Source organism: Haemorhous mexicanus, chromosome 2, assembly GCF_027477595.1.
Source record: "Haemorhous mexicanus isolate bHaeMex1 chromosome 2, bHaeMex1.pri, whole genome shotgun sequence".
Taxonomy (NCBI): Eukaryota; Metazoa; Chordata; class Aves; order Passeriformes; family Fringillidae; genus Haemorhous; species Haemorhous mexicanus.
In genome coordinates, this window is record NC_082342.1 from 49,972,711 (window position 1) to 49,992,582 (window position 19,872).

Sequence of the window (19,872 nt, forward strand, 5' to 3'; positions counted from 1 at the left end):
AAAAAAGGAAAATACAGAAAGACCAAGGAATAGCACTGCTCATCTCCCTCTCTGCATCTGGGGAGGCCTGCAAATATGATGAGGTTGAAATTTCAAAAATTTATTTGGAACAGAACAGTATTTAAAACAAGAAACAGAAATGGAGGATGAGTCAAACTGAAATGAAGATTGCTTTCCCGCTGCAAACAGCAGTAAAGGAAAACCAGTAACAAACAGTGCTATTCCCTACTGAAATTTGAAGCCTGTATTTAATTTTTTTTTTTAATCAGCACAGATTTTCCCCACTCTAGAGCATGAATAACTCTAGCATGTCATCATTTCCTGTCACTACTTTTGTCCAAGTCCTCACACAAAGTTCCTGATCAGGAACTCCCAATCTTCAATATTACCCAGAAATCATTACATTATTCAAGTACATTTTCTGATTCTATTCTGTCCTAACAATTAACTTTTCAAGACTGGACTTAGCTACCAATAAAAATATATTTAAACACTAAAACACCCATCCTCTACCCTAATTCACAAGAAGCTACCTGCCCACATAAAAAAATCTCTTCCTCTCCTCCTACTTCATACAGAGGAGATTATGACCTAGGCAATAACACGTTCAAAAACCACAAGAATATAAAGGCTACTGCTCCATTCAAAAGTTCTATGATGAATAAAAGACACCCCCCCTTACTAGGGTGATTATCACAAATAATATTTAAAAATATTTCTCACAAAAAAGAGAGACATTTTAAAAGATTATCACAAATATTTAAAACTAAATGATTGACCTTGTAGCATAAAACTCCATTTCTCCATGTTAATAAATTCAGCTATAAGATGACTTGATTTCTTGTGTTATTTCCAACAAGGAGTTATTTCTTCATTAAAAAAAAAAGACATATCAAATTCTCTTTTGGACAGGGTAAAGGCTAGACATGCAGAACTAGGGCAGTCTCCTTATTAAATGTTATATTTTTGGTAAGCAGCTAGAAAGTTAATGAAGACTCTGGGTAATTGCTTACTTCAAAAAGTTCCATGAACCCATTCCAGGAGTTTATAAAACAGTGCATTTTACAGCATAGCCCATGGGTTATGATAATATGCCATCCACAGGTCATGTTCATGCCTGCTTTTTATTCAGCACAACAGACTGCAATAAAGGTGGGTGACTGATCCACTGCTGTTATTAAACAGACTTTTTTCCCACCAACATTATCAATCTTTTCTTACAACCATGTCTGAAGCATTTCCAAAACTCCATGTGCAATGGCTTTCCACCCCATCATGTGAAAACAAAAATACCTTACTGATACCTTGTATTCTCATACCTTATTAGGAGTTTTTTTAATGTCCTTGTAGAACACATTCTTAGGGTAAAATTCAGTTCATTTTACTCTAGATACCTTAAACTGTGTCTTGCCCAAACTAGTCACATAGGCCTCCTTTATAGAAGAGGACAGAAATATTTATCCTGTTATCTTTTGAGAGGATAGGATTACTGCTTTAGGAGAAATTTGAGTAATTTACTACACTTTCCACCTTCTACTCAAAAGTTAAGCAGCTTCATTCATTTTAACAATATGGTAGGATCAGTTAAACTAAACTATTTTGCAGGTTACATTACTTTAGGATTCAATTATTTGTATTTTAAATTTAGAACTGTTAATATTGTCACAAAAATTATGTGATACAAAAATTTATATGTGATGGTAAAAAGACAAAATTTAAAGAAAATCTGTAGGTATCTTAATACGTACTAAGCTAGCTTTTGCTTGAGAGGGTAAACATGGTTCTGGAGGGTTCCACTAATTTCATGAGCAATCAGTACTAAAAAATCCTACAACATCTTTTGAAAATAAATCCTACAGAAATTCTTGACTATTGCTTGGACTAATCAAAACATTCTTCCAACAGTTTCTGCTGTGACTTTAGGTACTTTAAAGTATATCTATGTGCACTTCGCTTTGCATCTCAAGACAAAAAACAGAAGTAAGAACCTGAAAAGTTCCAATAATAAATTAAAGGAAGTACTTGTGTCATTTAAGACTTCTAATTACAAAAAGTGTGCTACAGTAATTACATCAATGAGCAAGTTGTTGAATTGTTTCCATGAAGAACAATATTTGATGGAGATGATATCTGGTGCCCTCCCTCTTCTTAATTAAAATCTTATTCTGGCAGGAAACCCAACAAAGGAGCAGACAACTTATCTCCTTTAGGGGCTACTGGGCGGAGAACCACTTGTGCCGGGCACTCACATGACACTGTTGCTCCCAGTGCCCTTGAATTTAGCTATCAGCAGGGGTAGAAAACTTGGGGGGGGTCAAGGGGAAGCTGCAGGCTCTGGTTCCTTGGAGCCAGGAGAGAAGGGCAGTTAGCATGGGAATCAGCACAGGCTATTTCCCTCTGCTAAGGCCTAGGTTTAATCAGTACCAGTGGAAATACAGGACAATGCTGCTCAGCCATGCAGACAAGCACACTTTGGCCAGTGCTTTGAAATGGTTTGATGAGTATCAGAGTGCAGAGTTTGCCAACTGTTTGTGCCAGTAGCTACGGGCAGTGCTACAGCTTTTTTCTGTAGCACTCCCTGACTGTAGAAACACCTCTCTCCATAGGTAAGCAGCAGCTTGCATGGTCAACTTACACTCTGGATTTTTGACCTCAACCCCTCGAAGTTTTATAGAATTACATAATCATTCTTCTGGAGTTTCACAATAATAATAAAATGCAATAAATAACCACTTTCTTTCCTGCAGTTTCTAATCTTGCTTAGAATAACAGAAAACTAATTTCAGGAAATCACATCTCATGCTGCATCTCTAACTCGCCTAGTATCAATACTCTTCTTTTTTCCAGTGCTCTGCATGTCTGTGTAAGGAATGGAGAGAACACAAAGTAAACCAAACCAGAGACACTGCTGACATTTCAGAGTGAGTCAAGCAAGAGATTAAGATTTCAATTTATAACACTTCCGTGTTTTTATTATAAAATGATAAATAAATTTAGCAAGGCAGGAAATGTAAATATTTTTGCAGTTGTTTACACTAAGGAAGAGGAAAGGAATTTAACATTCAATTAACCACTTAGGTGATTCTAGATATGTACCATATGGTCTTTGAATTGCTTAAAGAAAAATATTTCATTTTTACTTATAAACTACTCATGAATTTGAGCTGCTTATAGCAAAATCATTTAGAACTATCTACTCTATACCCTTTTCTCTCCTCCCAAGAAATGGACTGAGGGAAGGAGATGTGGGTCATAATAAAGAATACTGACATCAAAAATCTGTATGTATGATTTGTATTGCTTCAAATCTTTAAAAGGCACTGAGATATGAAAATGGATTCTTTATTGTGTCCTTTTACTGATCTTATCTGGACAAGTAAAGAGACAGTGTTACTTGTTAACATTACAGCTAGTCTTCAAAGTAAAATATAAGAAATTTGCAAACATACGATTTTCAAACAAATCTTTCATGTCATATACCATGCAATTCTACACAGGCATACATACACATGCAATACCCCCTCTTCAATTATAATTAGTAATTTCTATTATTGCCTAAGCTTTAAATTCATAAGCCTGAGATAAACAGAATCAGGTCCCTGTTTGCTTTGTGTACAGACTTGCACTGAAGCCCAAATTTTTTACACTACTTTTCCAATTAAACCTAATTTTAAGTATTGACCTATTATTTTAAAAGAAACATCATGAACACTGCTTAAAATAAGCCCTTACAAAGCCAAGAAATACCTTAAGCAACATGGTAACTGCAAACTATATTTGCAAGTACAACTTAATCAAGTAAAGTGTCTGAACCAACACTGGAAGACGAAATCACTACCTGTTTACTGTTTATCTACTATCTTTTGCTAGAGTCATTTTAGAAATGGATTTAAGGGATCACGACTCTAATCCTTAATCTGCCACAGGTGCAGTTTGAATTTAAAGAATTTACATTCACCCCATCTCAGCCACCTCCTGCGAAGCAAGGGTGCTAACAGTTCCTTTGCCTTGTTCTTTTCTGTTTTGACTTTTCACAGAAAGGACAGTCCCCCGTGGCACATGAAGAGAATTTCATTTTGACTCTCCAGGCTGTGTTTATGGCAATGAGGTATTCAGCTGTACGTATCACTGTCAAATATAGCTCCAGTAATGCAATCTCAGGGGGGAAAAAGAACATGTGAGCTATGAAAACAGAACTACATCAAACTAGATGAAGCTATCTCTGCTTTCATATATAAGTACAATACATCTAAACATATTCAGAATTTTAACAGGAGACGTATGCAACTACTTCTTGCACTGCTCCTTAAAAAGGTCTTCCATATGGTAAACATGGCAAATGCTATCACTAAAATATGTTTGAGTTTCATGGGGCTAACACTTGGAAAAAGAATTTCCTTAAAAGTGCTTCATATCTTATGATATCTGTAAACACTCTACTGCTGTAGATAGTTGCCCAGTGAATAGTGTCATACAACCACTGGAAAACAAATCTTCAGAGTATTTGCTATCACCATTTTCTTTATCATAAAATGAACTCAACTCCACAAAGACAGAAACCTAAATAAACCTTGAAAGGTGACTTTAAGAGCTTTTGAAAGTCCCAGCATCCACTTTAATACTGACCTCAGCAGGGCACCAATCTTCTTGAAATGGCTTTTAGCTATTAATTATTTATAGAACTATCACTTCCCCAGAGTTCACTGTGCACTCCTTTATTAATCTTTTCCTCAGACCCAGACTCTTCAACTTGATTTTACAGTATACTTTTAAAAAGGCTCATATGAAAACTAATCCGGGGACTTGCACTCTGTATAAACAACTTTAGTTTCCAACATGGCAAAGTAAAAAATTACCTTGAAGAGGTTACACAAACTTCAAGGGGTTGAGTAATAACATATGACTTCATCTCTCTTCAAAACTCAAAAAAGTGCAGTATGAGCAACATCAGTACCTTTCAAGTTACTGCAGAGGGAGAAGTGGAAAAGCCATCCTCTATGAAGGCTCTCTGGCTTCACTATGAAACTTATGTCTCTGTGATCTACAACAGGTTTCTTAAAAATTGCCTATGAGATGTAAGACATACAGGGTGTCTGCTTCCCTCTTCAACAAATGAGGGTAAAAATTAACAATACTTTAAAAGATTAGATATAATTTACTTGCTATAAATTATATCATTTTTCCCCTCCTACTACTTTCTCATTAATAAGAAACAAATAATCACAGCCTCAATTCTAAATAATTTTTTCATAAAGATTTTCAATACCATTCATATGTGCTCATGTAAATTTCTCTTTACTAGCCCAATACTGGATTTCCTTAACTTTCCTCATAGTTCCTGTTTCCAATCTGAAATTGGAAACAGGATTCCTGGTGATGTCCACTTAAAATGTCCCTGTCTGAAACTAAGCTTCCACCTGCTTTGTCACCATATTTTGTTTTCTGTGTGTTGACTCAGCAGCAAATCTACAGTTTGGTTGTACAATTATGATTTGCAAGTGTTAGAAAGCTTGTTAAGCATAGAGTTATGCTATCAATTACTTACATCCTATTTCCAAGATCAATCAATGTCTTCGGAAGAAAGTGGATTTTTTCCATCTTAGGCAGTTCTTTACAAAACTGGGGTTATTTTGCTCACTTGACTGTTCTCAAGGTACCTATGAGCTGCTTAGTAATTGGTGCTATTACTTCTTGAGTGACAAAATCTGAACAATTAATTAATCTACAGTTCCCAAGTTCTTCTCCCTTCATAAGAGCAGTTATCATAACACCACTACTTTTTCATGAGTTTGTGAGTGATAATTCCTCCAAGTCACTGACTGTTCTGACAAGCTTAAATATTCTGAAAATCTGACTACATCTAATCTAGTTATTCTATTTTATTATGTAATCTCACTACTGTTTTACTCCATCTCAAAAATTGCATATATTACTTACCTAATCAAAAATCACTCATTGTTCAAAAAATGTTGAGGCAGAACAGAATCTCACTGCTTTCTCTGACATTTACTGTTGCTCTTTCTCCCACTCTCCTCTTGCTTCTTGAGTAATTATGGAATTCTATTACCTTCTATACTTGCAATTCTCAACTCAGCATTTCTAGCCTTTTTTGTTCTGAATTCTTGCATTCTTTCATTAATTATCTCTAGTCATTTCTACTTTTTATTATCTTAATAAAGTTTTAAAGGGCTTGGTCCTTTACTGCCAAATCTTTTTTGCATCAGGATGGTTTGTATCCTTGGTTCAGTCTTTTGGATAACTACATAATGCCTTTTGAATCATCATACTTAGCTATGTTCCAGTTCCAGCAAATATCTGGCAGCCTTCCTCTTTTTGATGCATTGTTTTTAATTATTATAGCTGGGTTTGGTTTCTAAGCTGCTTGAAACTTCCAGAGTTTTACTTCTGGCTCATCAGAACTTACCTTGTATTCTGTTTTTCACACTTTTATATGGCTTTTACTTTTCTAATAACCTCCCTTTCTCAGACAGTCAGACACACAGGCTTTTTCTCCCACGGAGTTCTTTTTAGCATCTTATTGATTAGCACCGTAAATTTTACTCTCTCATCTGCCATCCAGAATTGGATTTTTAAAGGTGCTTTGCCAATAGCACCCATTCTACCTTTTAACTGTTTTTTTATGTTTTCTTTAATCTGGCTTTCAGTTTTGCTTAGGTTCTAAGGTTACATCATAGTTTAGCCTAATAAATCTAAAATGAATTTTCAAAGGTTCTAGACAGAATATACAGTTTAAAATTTAATAGGTGGCCACTACTTAGCCTTCCTTACCAATAATTTTAAGATTTATGTTCGCCACTTGAGTTAAGTTTTCAGAATTCAAAGCCACTTTTACCATCATAGGTTAAAGGTTATCTCTTATTTACTTTAAGCCAGCTGCCTCATTGCTTGCTCAGTCTGACTATTTATTCTTTGTATATGCATTACTGATATTCACATGAAATTTTATACAAAAACAGAGTTATATATAACTGCACATTAGTAGTCACTCCAAAAACTTAACAAGAAATCCTAAGACAACAGATGCCACAAGGACACAGATGGCAAATTCTGTAACAAGATACTTCACCTGAACTGCCAGCCAGCCCTCAGTGGGCTGAGGAATAAGCCTGCTAAAACTACACTCTCTTGCACACACGTTTTCTTCAACAACAACAAAACAGGAAACTTTGGCTCATGGCAACCTTGTGTGATGCAAAAACTATTTTCTCTCTGTAGAGAAGCCAGTTCTGTCTATTGACATCAACTCCTCCTCAGCTGACCAAACAGCCATGCCTCTGCATGTTCCCTGTTAATGAAAAACTTGTGTTTTCAGCTCCCATGGCAAGCCACATCTTCCCGTAGTGCCTGACAGCCTCCCTGAGCAAGCACTCCAAATGTTAGGTTGCATCTCATCCATTGATTTCCTTTGTCAGGAACATGACAGACATAACCACAGCAAGTTAAGACAAGGTCCTAGGTGGAGCTTTCCAAGGTCAGGATCCCTGTCTGGGCAGAGTCCTCCCAGCTGCAGGAAGAAGACAGACTAACAACCACACTGGTGATACACCATTTTCATACACATCTTTGCTCTAGGGTATCTCTCACAATACCTGCCTTGTCTTCTGTTGGCAAACTTGGCTGGCTAACATTTTTGGTCTCACAGGTGTTTTGGTCTCTCCAAACACTAGCAACTGTTGGCCATGCTGCCAAAGAAACTTACACTCTGGACAAAACTATATAGCCATAATTAAACCTGTAACCTGATGCACACTTTAAGGTACCAGTAAAGGTGGTCCTTCTGAAGTAATCTGTATTTTTAATATGTTAAAACAAAAAGGCATATAGGAAATTATTCAGTGTTCCAAAAAATATCAAAGGCACTCTGCATACCAACATGTTGCCTCCTATCAAAAGTAATTATAATGATGTGTGTGGTTAAATTCCAGCATCGCACTTTGTATTCAAGTACCACACAAGAAATTCAGCTGTTTCTGGAAAAAAAGCCTACCAGAAGACAATGTAATTTTGAAAAATGCAAAAGGGACTATTTGGCAGTCATCTAAAAAAGAACCCAGATTCCTTGTGCCTCGCTATTCAAAACCATTTTTTCCCCACAGTCACAGTCAAACCATCTCCCACCAAAATTCCAGATTAGAAAAGGTTACTACAATGGACAGACAATATATAAGTCCATAATTTTCTGAAAATAAGAATTAATGACTCAAACTACTCCACAAAGAAAATACAGGTATAATGATCTGGGCAGGTAGTGTTTATTGTACTACTTCTCCATTATTGAGAGCTCTTCCTGTAACTGCAGGAGGCTGCAAACTCCACTATCATTGCAGGGTCTGTTTACCCTGTGTGTCATTTTCCGTTACAATACTGAACCAAGCCCCCAGCAGGAGATAGGAATTATTATGCTTGGCGAAGGACTAGCAATGGCATATCATTAAGTTCTGATGACTGTCTCAAAGGAAAGTACTTTTCAAGCCTGAACCTGGGGGACATCAGGGGACTAAGCAACAGATTATGGGGAGAAACTTTGATCATGTCTCAGATTGATCAAAGGGTCACCCGATACATTTTCAAAAGCCTCTCTGGGCATCATGGGACAAACGTAGAAGAGACCAGGGGAGACACTCTAAAAGCAGACAGTATCATCAACTGCAAGGCAGGCCATAATTAATGAAAACCCACTTCACAAGAGATAAGAAATAAGCTATGATTTGAACAAAAGTTTGGAGCAAAAGCAAAGTACTGAATTCCCCACAGTGCACAGATTTTTACAAAATGTACATTCAGGAAGGAATGGCTGGAAAAAGTATGGTCATTACTATTTTGTTTATCTTGCTTACCTACAAGAATCAAAAAGAAGACTGGCTGCTTTTTAAAGGGATCATCAGGACTCAAGAATCCAGCCTGTGCAAAATTGCTATTCGCTTTCCAAACTCAGTAACACTAATCTCCTCTGGCAACAAAAACTGCTGGACTCTACAAAAACAGGCAGATACATTTCCTTGCCCCCTGCCTGGCAATCATCAGCTTCTGGATTCAGTAACAGAGCAATGAAATCCCAGTGGAATCTCATCCCCCAGGAGCCAGCAGTAAACTCTGTATAATTTTGAACAGAAAAGCAATGGCCAGCCAGAAATTGAGATTTGCATTATTTAGACCAACAAAGGCTAGTGGGCTGCTGTTTCTCTGTGCTTCCATCTGGCTTCCTTTCTGCCTCGCACATGGCACCAGCTCCCATGCCCGTCTGCATCAAAGGAGCCAATGCAAACATGGCTGTGTGCAATGCCTGCTGCCCCAGTGCCTGCAAAATCTGTTTGAATGGTAAATACAGACCTCAACATGACTTATTTTCCACTGTCTCTGAACAGGACTTCTTTTGCACTATCCCTCCTACTGTTGGCACGTAACATGCGATGCTTAGGTTTACCTCATACAGGTACAGCCTGTAGGTGCAGCAGCAGCTTTTACTTACTAGGTGTAGTCTATATGCCTCATTCTTAAAGCACTGTAACAAAAAGACACATGCAAATTGTCCTATTATCTGAGCTGTGCCTGAGAATGACAGAAGACACATGCTGTGGCTCTACTCCAGAAAATAAGTCTGCACAATAAGACTGAAGCCCAACCAAGTACATTCAGAGGATATTTACTGAGTTTACTTGCCTGTCAAGAGCAATAAAAGAGAATTAAGGTTCATCAGGAAGAGATAATGATCTATGCTTGCAGCCCTGACAGACAATGCTGCTACAGAAAAATCACATTGATGCAGTGAAGATCTTAACTAAGGAAGAAATACTCTTATCTAACGCCACTAACCTAAGATATAGAAGCCTGACTTAGCAATACATAATGGAATCTAAATGTATAGAGAACAGATAAATTCAAATAATCAAAACACTTTGTTTTCTCTGCCAGCTCTGTAAGTACCTAACCAAAAAACAGACATAAAAAGCACATGGTTCCTACTACTGTATTTTAATGTCTAGCTCTGAAATCAAATGAGAGGAAATAATATATACTTTTCACTTTAAAACCCTTACTTCAAGGCTTTTATTTTTTTTATCTAGACGACAAATTAAACATGCAAACATGTCTCAAGTTTGGAAGGAGGCTCAGCAAAGGAGAGCAAGACAAACTACAGACATTAAATACTCTATAGAGTACTAATGTTATTCTAATGCAATTTATGTTTATATTTATTGAATGTAAAATTAGTGTCAAGAACTGCAAGACAATTTAAATTTTCAGTAAAACATTGTGGAAAATTGCATTAGAAGTTCACAGTATATTTTGCTGGGATTAAGTTCCAGGCCAAAAGCTGCTGTCCCACTTCAAAATGATCATAGCCTTAGTACAAGATGTTACACTCTTATGGAGGTGTGAGCAGGGGCAGTACAGTTATGACGAGGAAACGGATCTCCCAACACCGTTCTCAGAGAAGGAAAGACATTTTGCTAAGGAGGAAAGTACATTTCCTTGAAGCAGCAAAAGCATTTGGGTATTCTGACCACAAGGTCAAACAGAGACAGGGGGCCAGGCTCCAGCAGGAATTCAGCTTCACACAGACCAGGAAATCCCATGACTGCCATATACAAACTACACCTTTGGCTGTCACATGATGTACAGAACAAACACATGTCATGATGAAGATCAAAATTAGACAGTTCAGTAGAACTCCAGACTTCTTCACTTTCAGATCACACATGAAGGCAAAAATGACATGACAAAGGTCACAGGAATACAGTGAGAAGAACATACTTCCGTTTCCTGCTTTACACTTTCTCTCATGCTGACAGCATACAGACACCAATTGCAGCACACCGTTTTGCTGCCTTTTATAAGCAGCATTTGAAACCCTTAAATGAACACTCTTTCCAATATATTGTTTCCAGTGCCTTCTTTACTAAGAAAATAAAGGCAAGGCAATGAAGTTCATCATTAATAGATTACATTTATACAAAAACTCCCCTTCTCTGGATAAAGTGAGTGAAAGAAAGAAAACTCTTTCAATATAACAATACAGCAGCAAACACATGAGTGTGCAGGGCAAGGGTGAGTAAGAGGAAGGGGTATTGTGCTATCAAAGAAAAGATGCAGCTTATACAGTTATTCTGCTACTCACTGTATTGGGTACATATGGCAATCCATAAACCTTCTCCTGGGTTTCCTTTAAAATTTCTGTGGTTGACTTTTTTAGAGGATGTTTACCATGGTAGATTTGGTCCAAGACAGCATAAAAAACCTGAAGAGAGAAAACACATTTGTCTTTGGCACATATTATTGGCATATGAAAACCAAAAAACACACAAAGAAAAGAATATGAGATATGGACTAGGGAGAGGGAACAGTTTAAATATATATGGTTTGGAAATCTTCTATAATTAGTATAACATACTAATGTTATACAAGCAGAGAAATAGATTTTTGGAGTTCATCAACCACCACCATCATGACCTTTCATAAACCCATGTTTATGTCATTTATCACACTGGAAGTACTAAACTGTCTGCACCTTTTGAATAAATTAAGATCTGTCCCTAAGGCCCTCCAGCAGTCCCCCTTTTCAAGAAAAGTATTTTTAAATTCCTATTTTGAAGTTATTTAAGCGAACACTGCAAAATAAGCTATTTCAAGATGTGTACATGCAGCCATGAGAACGCCTCACCCCTGCAAGGGCAACTTATGGCTTAGGCAGTGAACATAAGAATTATGTTAAGAATATTACAGAATCAATGAGGTTGGAAAAGGTCTCCAAGATTATCAAGTCCAACCATTGACCTAAAAGCACCATGCTCATTACACAGAGCGGCAGACGCTACGGAGTTTCTGCCAGAGCCCTGCAACAGTGTAGTACTAAGGTCAATCTTTCCTTTAATTTAGCTCTCACCATCAGAGCAATAAATTGCTTAAGCGTAAGCTTAGCTAAAAGCACACTGCACCAGGAGGGCACTTTGCCAGAAGTAAGAGCTGCTCCACAAGCAATTTTTATGCATGTGAACTACAACAGAATGCAGGTGCACTCTGTTGTAGTTCACATGCATAAAAATTCACGGGTGCATGACCAAATAACTGAAGTGTTCAGAGAGTGGGAAAGCAGCACCATTAAAAAGACTTTCCAAGCAAAGACAGCAAGGTGGAGTCTCTGGAACAGTAACAAAAAACATGAAACAGGCATGGACAGAAGAAATGATGGCAGCCTTGGTTTTTAGTATGAAGATTTCCTATTTTGTGGAAGTGCAAGGAAGACAGAGGACACTACTCAACAACACAAGATATTTTTAAGTGGTTTGATGGATCCAGATGCTTAAGGAAAGAGGTCAGGTCATCCTATAGTCAGCACACTTCATAGGAAAGTTGCAATAAGGAGCATCAAAAAGCTTTTTTGCAAGCAATGTAGCAAATAATTTGGCTAGAGATTCAGGCCCAGTCACAATCCCGGGGTGCAATACCATCCCCAATGACATAAACACACTGTTCCAGGAACTATAACCATGAAATTTTATGGAAAAAAAAAGTTGTTTGGAAGTTTTATGTTACCTAAATAACACAACCCCCTGAACCTCAGAAAACATTCTTTATTATGAAATGTTAGTAGAAATAATTCTGAACTCTAATAATTTATCAGAATTCAGAATCTTCTTATTTGTTCTGGATACGACATGTAGTTTCACCAAAATTGTGACAGTTTCTAAAGGAGTATATTCCTTCTGTTTGAATAAGCTGTCTTCTAACATACTGATAAACCCTTTGACAGTCTCTCTTGGCACACTGGGTTTTTTTCCAAGAAAATGTGAGGGTTATAAGCAGGGGGGTGAATAAACTGTGACTTGCAGGAGCTACTCCTAGATTTCCTGCTTGCTCCTCATTAGCCATGGCTAAGGAGGAGAAGAGAGGTAAGACTCAACTTGCACAATTACCCATTAATGACAGTGCAAGTTTTATGTCCCAGGTAGCAACACTGATCAAGACGTGCAAGCACTCAACACTGTCCATCTACAACTGCAGAGTAGCCAGAAACCATCTGTTCAGACTAAAAATATACAGAGAAATCTACACTAGACTGCAAAAATACCTTACTCTTACATATCTAAGAGAAAGAGGCTTTACAATGGCTTTGCATTCCTAGTCACTAGACTCCATTCTTTTTTTTTTTACAGTTTAACAAAAGCTACAGGTTTATGACAGAAAGGGTGCTTAAGAGTATGACCCGCAGTAAGTACCATGAATAGACCTGAAAATTACCTCATGTAATAGTCCTAAAAAGGTCACTTTGTCCTGTCACCTTAGACCTTTTTAACTCTGCAGTAGTCATTTCACACTAACTTCCCCTCTCCTCTCTACAAAACCCAAATCAAACATGAGGAACTTCAGCATCTAACAACAGACTTCAGCTTCAAGCTTCAGCACTGCCTTGATCCTCTATCTCCCATCTATCTCCCATCTTTGTCTGGACCAGTCTGCAGTTGCTGTTCAGTGATCTTCACAAGATGGGGGAACTGCATCTGCACTGTAGGGAACCTTCTTCAAAGTAAAATTTGGAGTGAAGTAGTTTGTGGTCAAGGAGCAAAAGCTCAACTCACAGCTAGGAAGTGGGAAAATGTCAACCGAAGGCCAGTGAAATGTTCTGCCTAAAGAACAATGTGGTGACAGGGAAATGAGTCACCGAAGTCAGCTATAAGCTCTCCCTTGATCCTGGCACATGTACAATGTGGGAAGAAAGCTGTGAGCCAGGCCACCTGGACAGCACGGTTAAAAAAACCATCCCTGAAAATAAACTTGGATGAACTTTATACCCACATGCATTTCCATCTACAAACCACAGTTCTGTGTGTTTACACAGGCCTTTGAAATGGGAAAGGGAAACACATCCCCAGACCACAGGATTTTAGATGATACTGCTGAGGAGCAAGCTAATACTTAATATCAAGCAGCAGATAGAAGATGATATCTAATTTCAGTAAAACATATTCCTCAAAAGACTAAAAAATATAAAAACGCCATCAAATACTCATTAATCTTCATACTGTCTCTCTAATTTGCACTTACATTGGTATTTATTAGTTTCACTTGATTCCAGTTCTTTCTAGCTCCTTGTCTGCTTAATAGCATTAATATGCACACACTTAGGCATTTTCCACTGAAGTTACTACTGACTGAAAGACTCTGGGATTCAATCTGCCTGGCAAAAGCCTTAGGAGAAGATGTATGGACTCTCCTATCTTTCCTTCTGAGTAACTGATTACACGACCTAAAAGAAAATTCAGAGGTATTATAGTTATGAAAAAGCAGCAATATTTCTTACTTTCATGTGCCAATAGACTTATTTTCTGAACAGACCACAGAAGAAGAACCCCCAGGTGTTTTCCACACTGCTGGAATATTTGTCAGCATTTTTTCTACTTTTAAAGGTCAAACACAGCTAACATAGCATCTAGCCATAAATACAGAATATAGTCTTTGCAAAATCTGAAGGAACAGTATTAGAATCATCATTCACAGTATTTTCAGGTATACAGTTAGCAGCACATATATATTTTGGCATCTGCAAATTAAAATATATTTTCTTCAATTAATTATTATACTTTTTAATTTGCATGACTTACAATATGCACTTCTAAAATTGAATGTATTAGCTTTGTATTTGCCATGTAGTCAACTTCTCTGGGACATTCTTTTGAATTATTCAACAGAACAGTTCTGCCAATTTGTCTCTTTGAAATGAGTGCACACTTCTGCAGGTTTTACACCTGGCATCTCCAAAAACATAGTGCGGAAAGTAGGAAATGAATAATATTATTCTGTATGGCATTGTGGTCATTTGGCATGTGTTGAAACTAGTTTAACTTAATTTACACAAAAAAAATTTGATGGCAAGCAGCCTGCTAAATCACTGCATCACTGCCAGCACCAGTCAATCATTAGGCACCCATGGGAACTTGAGCCCACCAGAAGTGGGTGTTCTTGAGCCACAGGGTCTGGAATGACTCCAAGACAGACTCTAAAGAGGCCCCAGGAGCAGCTGAGAGCCAGCAACAGCAGGGACATTGCAGAGCCCCAGCACAAGCAACTGATGCAATGACTTCTCCTTTTGGAATACTCTCTCCTGCACCACAGAACAGGGAAGCCATGTCACTTGTGAATATCTGTGTGACTTATATTGCTCGATATCTGAGCCTATTTAGCCTCCACAATGCCAACTTGGTCTCAAACCTTGACAAGATCATAGCAAATACACATAAAAAGTTGAAAGAAATTTGTCAGACTGATACATAGCTGTTATGGACAGAGACACTAGAAAAGAAAGGGTGCATGTCAAAGGACCTCATCAACCCTTGGGTGGCTACTAATCTATACATGTTCTGTGCCCCCATGAGTAAATCTCCACAATTAAGCATTCAAAGTAAAAATTTTATTTCAATCCAGATTTTTTTCCCCAATAAAAACTTCCTGTATTAATTATTTATATTCTTGCCCACATTCCTTCTGGATTATCAGACATATCTATGAGAATCTTTCAAAGCCAGCAGTGTGCATTTTAAAATCAGACCTCTAGAGAGAGTGCAGTTATATTTTCATGTTACGGAGGTACAGCCACAGGTAGCACCTGCCCAGCCAACAGTGGCTGCTGACAGCCAGCACTGCACTGAAAGCACAATTCAAAAGTCCAATTCAAAAGTCCATTAAATTTAACCAAGGAAAAATATATGTATACACTGTAAACAGTGTTCAGTCTGGCTTTGACTAGTATAAATGACATGTATACAACTTACAGGTCCACACTCCAGGCTTCTGATTAATTTAAAGTCTTCTATGTAACTGCACAGAGAAAACTGCAAATATTGAAGTTTCTCTTTCAGATCAACTTCAACTAACCAGCCCAACTCCTATTTGTAGACAGGGTTGTGATCATTTGGCCACTTCTCAAAGGAAGAAATACCAAAGATCTGTAAAATTGGTTTTTTTCACATCTCAGTAACTAACCTTCACTGAAGTATTAGCAGAGTTATCTCACCTAAACACCAGGCTAATTGTAGAAGGAAAAACTCTATGCTTCAGGCTTAAGGCAAAACAAAGAAGAAAACAAAATCACAGAGTAAGAACTTGTAGCACACTAAGCACAGCCAAATGCTTACGGTTAGAAAATCTTGGCTGGATGCTAATGCTACTGTACACATCTGAAAACTGCTGTTGCAGGACTGAAAAAGGCCAAATACCATTTTAGATAGAACTCTGATTTCCTTTACTTCCTTTGAAGAACAGCCTCACTGATTGTTTATGACTATGTGACAATCACATGACAAAAGACAATCACACCTACCCACAGAAAATAAAGGTTTATGAATTTAGTTACTTTTCCTAACACTGTGAGAGAGAAGTCTTACATCCTGACAGTTCAACCAGCAATTTTGATGTCACAAGTAGCCACTTTCATCTGGAGCTTCAGAAGACAAGGAACTCAAATCACACTCTAGTAAATAGATGTGCTGGTTTGATTTTACTGTGGTAGACTGTATCTCTCAGTCCTACTATATTTTAATGATCCAAGGTACACAATACTTCCTCTATTTCAAGTTCTCCTTAAACAATTCCATTAACTCAAGAATTCGATCTTAAACTACCTTTGGGAATTCTGATAATCCAACCATTTTCAAAAACTGTGGTTTTTATTATATTTTCCTATAGATGTAAGCATTTAGGTTTAAGCAGAAAACACAGAATATGTTCAAAAAAACAAACATAAAAATATAAAAATTCATTCATTTTAATTAATTTTCATATACTTAGATAACACATCTACATTAAAATAAAAAACTTGGTCAAATTATAAGAACAAAAACATGTTTTGTAAGTGCTGAATAGAGAGTAGAAACTCAAATGCAAAGCACATACCTGGAGCTGCATATCAGCTGCAGCACACACCTTTTTGGACTCACATAGTCTTGACACCATGTTTTTTGGTAGTGGCTTGAAAAAAAAAAAAAAAAACAGGTCACATTTAGACTTATTGTTTATTTGTAAATTGTGTTTAAATAGCTAATTACTAGAAGAGGCTGAAGATACAAAAAAATGCCTGGTGGCAATAAAACACATTTGAAGTGCTTTGCATTGAAGAAGGAAATATTTGCAAACAAAGCATTAAATGGCCAATTATGATATCAGCATTAATCTACACAGGAATAGAGAAATCATTAGGCGAAATCTGCTTGTTTTTCTATAAACTGACTCCACATTCCCTTATATGCCTATTAAAGATGTTATTACTATTTTTAGATATAAAGAACAGACTGGGGCAGTTAAAGCTGTCCCACATCATATAATTCATAATACTGAGCTTAATAATACTGGGTTTTCATAAATTCAACTGAGACAACATCCTTCAACCCTAACCCACATAAAAATATTTAGTTGTACTGAACAGTAAATATCTACCCTTTGAAATTTTTAACAAAGTTAAATTTATTCCACATCTATGGCAATAAAATTATCCATGCCACCACATACTGAAAAGTCAGAAACACTTTTCAAGGAATTATAAAAAAAACCTTTTGACTTTCCTTCCAGATGTCTGCAAAAACATCCAAAGACTTTTTATTGCCACATTTTCAAGAACATCTGTCTATGAATGCTTGACCTTACGCTTCTTCCACCATTTGCTGAAGCTTTTCAAGAGATGTTTTTCCTAACAAGCATTTATTTTTTTTCCCTAGCAGCTTCCTTAACCAAACAAATGGAATGTGGTTGAAATAACTGCATTCTTGCTAAAATGTTAAGGAAGGTACTACAAGTTGTACAACATGTATAGAGTTATGTTTTATACCTAGCATCTCTATGTTATAGGGATGCTAGGTATTAAACTTGACTCTAAAATCATACCTATGCTTTTATATTGTGTTGAAGCATTCAAGAAATAATCCAAGAAAGTCTACAGGTATGGCAAAGCCATACGTTTAGATACCCTGCAAATTATATGAATTCCAGACAAACAATGTTCACAGAATAAAACCCAGCTCTAGAGAAGGTACACCTAAGTGAAGAAATTTTATCAACTGACTCTAGAATCTCAAAGTCGAAGCAGGTAAGAAAAATTCTCTGCTTGCACAGCTGCTTTATGCAATACTTGCTAAGGCTTGCAACCTCTTCTCCAAGTCAAAAGTTAGCTAGGCCAAGCATGGTATAGAACCAAAGAATTTAATAAGGCAGAAAATCAAAAGAATCAAGACAAAAGTAAAAGTAAAATTAAGAAAAAAGTACAGGTCACTCTTATGACCACCTGTTAACAAAAAGGCAAAGGAGGAAAAACCACTTATGTCTTTCTTAAATCTATCAGTGTTACTGACCTGGCTCAAAGACTGTGTTGTGATCATAATTTACAACCAAGCAGAATTTGGCACCATAAAAACACTGACAAAATTAGATTAAATTGAAAGAATTTAAATTGATAAAGAGGTCACTTATTTTTCCCAAAACACCTTTGGGATCTTAAGATTTCAGGGAAGCAGAATTTCACTCCAGAGGGTTTTTCAAAGATCACAACTCCACTCCAAGGTATGTTTCTGTGAATGTCATGCACACAGATACACTGAGGTATTGAAATGGAGCATGTACTTTTTCAGGCAGTAGAAACTATTCCTCCTTGCTCCATTATGATCTCACACAGTTGCCTAATAAACAGCTCAATGAATTTAAAAAAAGGTATCAGCATTCTTACTTCACTTCTCCTGAAAGATAAATTCTCCGATAAAACCAGAATGAGACTGTCATCTTCCTTCTAAAAGAAAGACTTCACAGAGCTTTGCCTAAAACTATTTCATTGAATAACCATTTAATTTTTAAAATTTAAACACTACATGCTTTACTTTGAGCCCACTCTTCTATCCTTCTCCATTAAATAACTTTAAGATCTTGGAATGAATTTTTCAGTTTTCATGGTGCTAAAAGAAAAGAATTCCCTGTGTCCCCCAAAGCATGCTTAACTCCTTACAGTTGGGCAGTAATCGCAACACATTACAACTGTACTATCTGTGGGCTTATTCTTGTAATCATGCTAATACAATACTGTCTTTGTAATTCCATCTCAGTGAAAAATGAACTCAGTTCAAATTTGAACAGCTGAAACACTGGCCTTTATTCAAGAGAGCCTCCAAACTCACACAAGCTTAAAATTATTTAGCTCAGACCTACCACGTATCCCTGCACTTCACAAATGAAATTAAACAAAATCACAGTGATACAGAATGGCACCCATGCACCAGACTGTCTGCTTAAGTACTGTAATGCTCCCATTTTGGTATGGCTTGACTTCATGAGCTCACCTGACTAATCCAACTTCAGTAACTAATTATTACAGTCCTCTCTATTTATTCATTTTATCTCAAGGATTTTTTTGGTTTGAGTCATCTTTTGGATGAAAGGAAAATCAGGCTTGCTATTTTCTTGAAACAAATAGATTTGTACTGGCCAGCTTTTGCAACTAAGTTCAAAACACCTGCTCCTTTTGACAGGAGAGCTTGCAAGTTTTGTCAATCTTCAACATTCAACAGCACAACCCTTCAAAAGGGATAGAAAGCAGACAAGCTTTCTATAAACTTCAAGATATTTTGGACCAGAACCTCATGATCTACATCTAAATGAACTTTCATGTTTGAAGGTCTGTCCATCATTTTCTTTTCCTGCAATGCTACTAAAATACAATTTGAAACAGTTCACATGTTTTAATAATCAAAACACCTCTTTCTCTCCTCTTCCCACAAGCATAAGCACTGATTGTATGTGCAGATCCTCAAAGATGAATCCTTCTACAACAGACTTATATAGCAATGGCTAAGGTGAGATTACACTGGCAAGTTTTTCTGA

At 37.0% G+C, this 19,872-nt stretch overlaps 1 protein-coding gene across 1 annotated transcript in view; it reads right to left on the reverse strand.

The window, feature by feature from the left end:
• Nucleotides 1–19,872, reverse strand: part of MIPEP (mitochondrial intermediate peptidase) — a 65,798-nt gene that overhangs the window by 10,627 nt on the left and 35,299 nt on the right. Inside the window, exons 15-16 of the mRNA XM_059838750.1 lie at nucleotides 16,909–16,983; nucleotides 11,141–11,260 (exon numbers count right to left, since the gene is read on the reverse strand). Coding sequence (XP_059694733.1) covers nucleotides 11,141–11,260; nucleotides 16,909–16,983 — 195 coding nt within the window. The remainder of the gene's footprint in view (nucleotides 1–11,140; nucleotides 11,261–16,908; nucleotides 16,984–19,872) is intronic.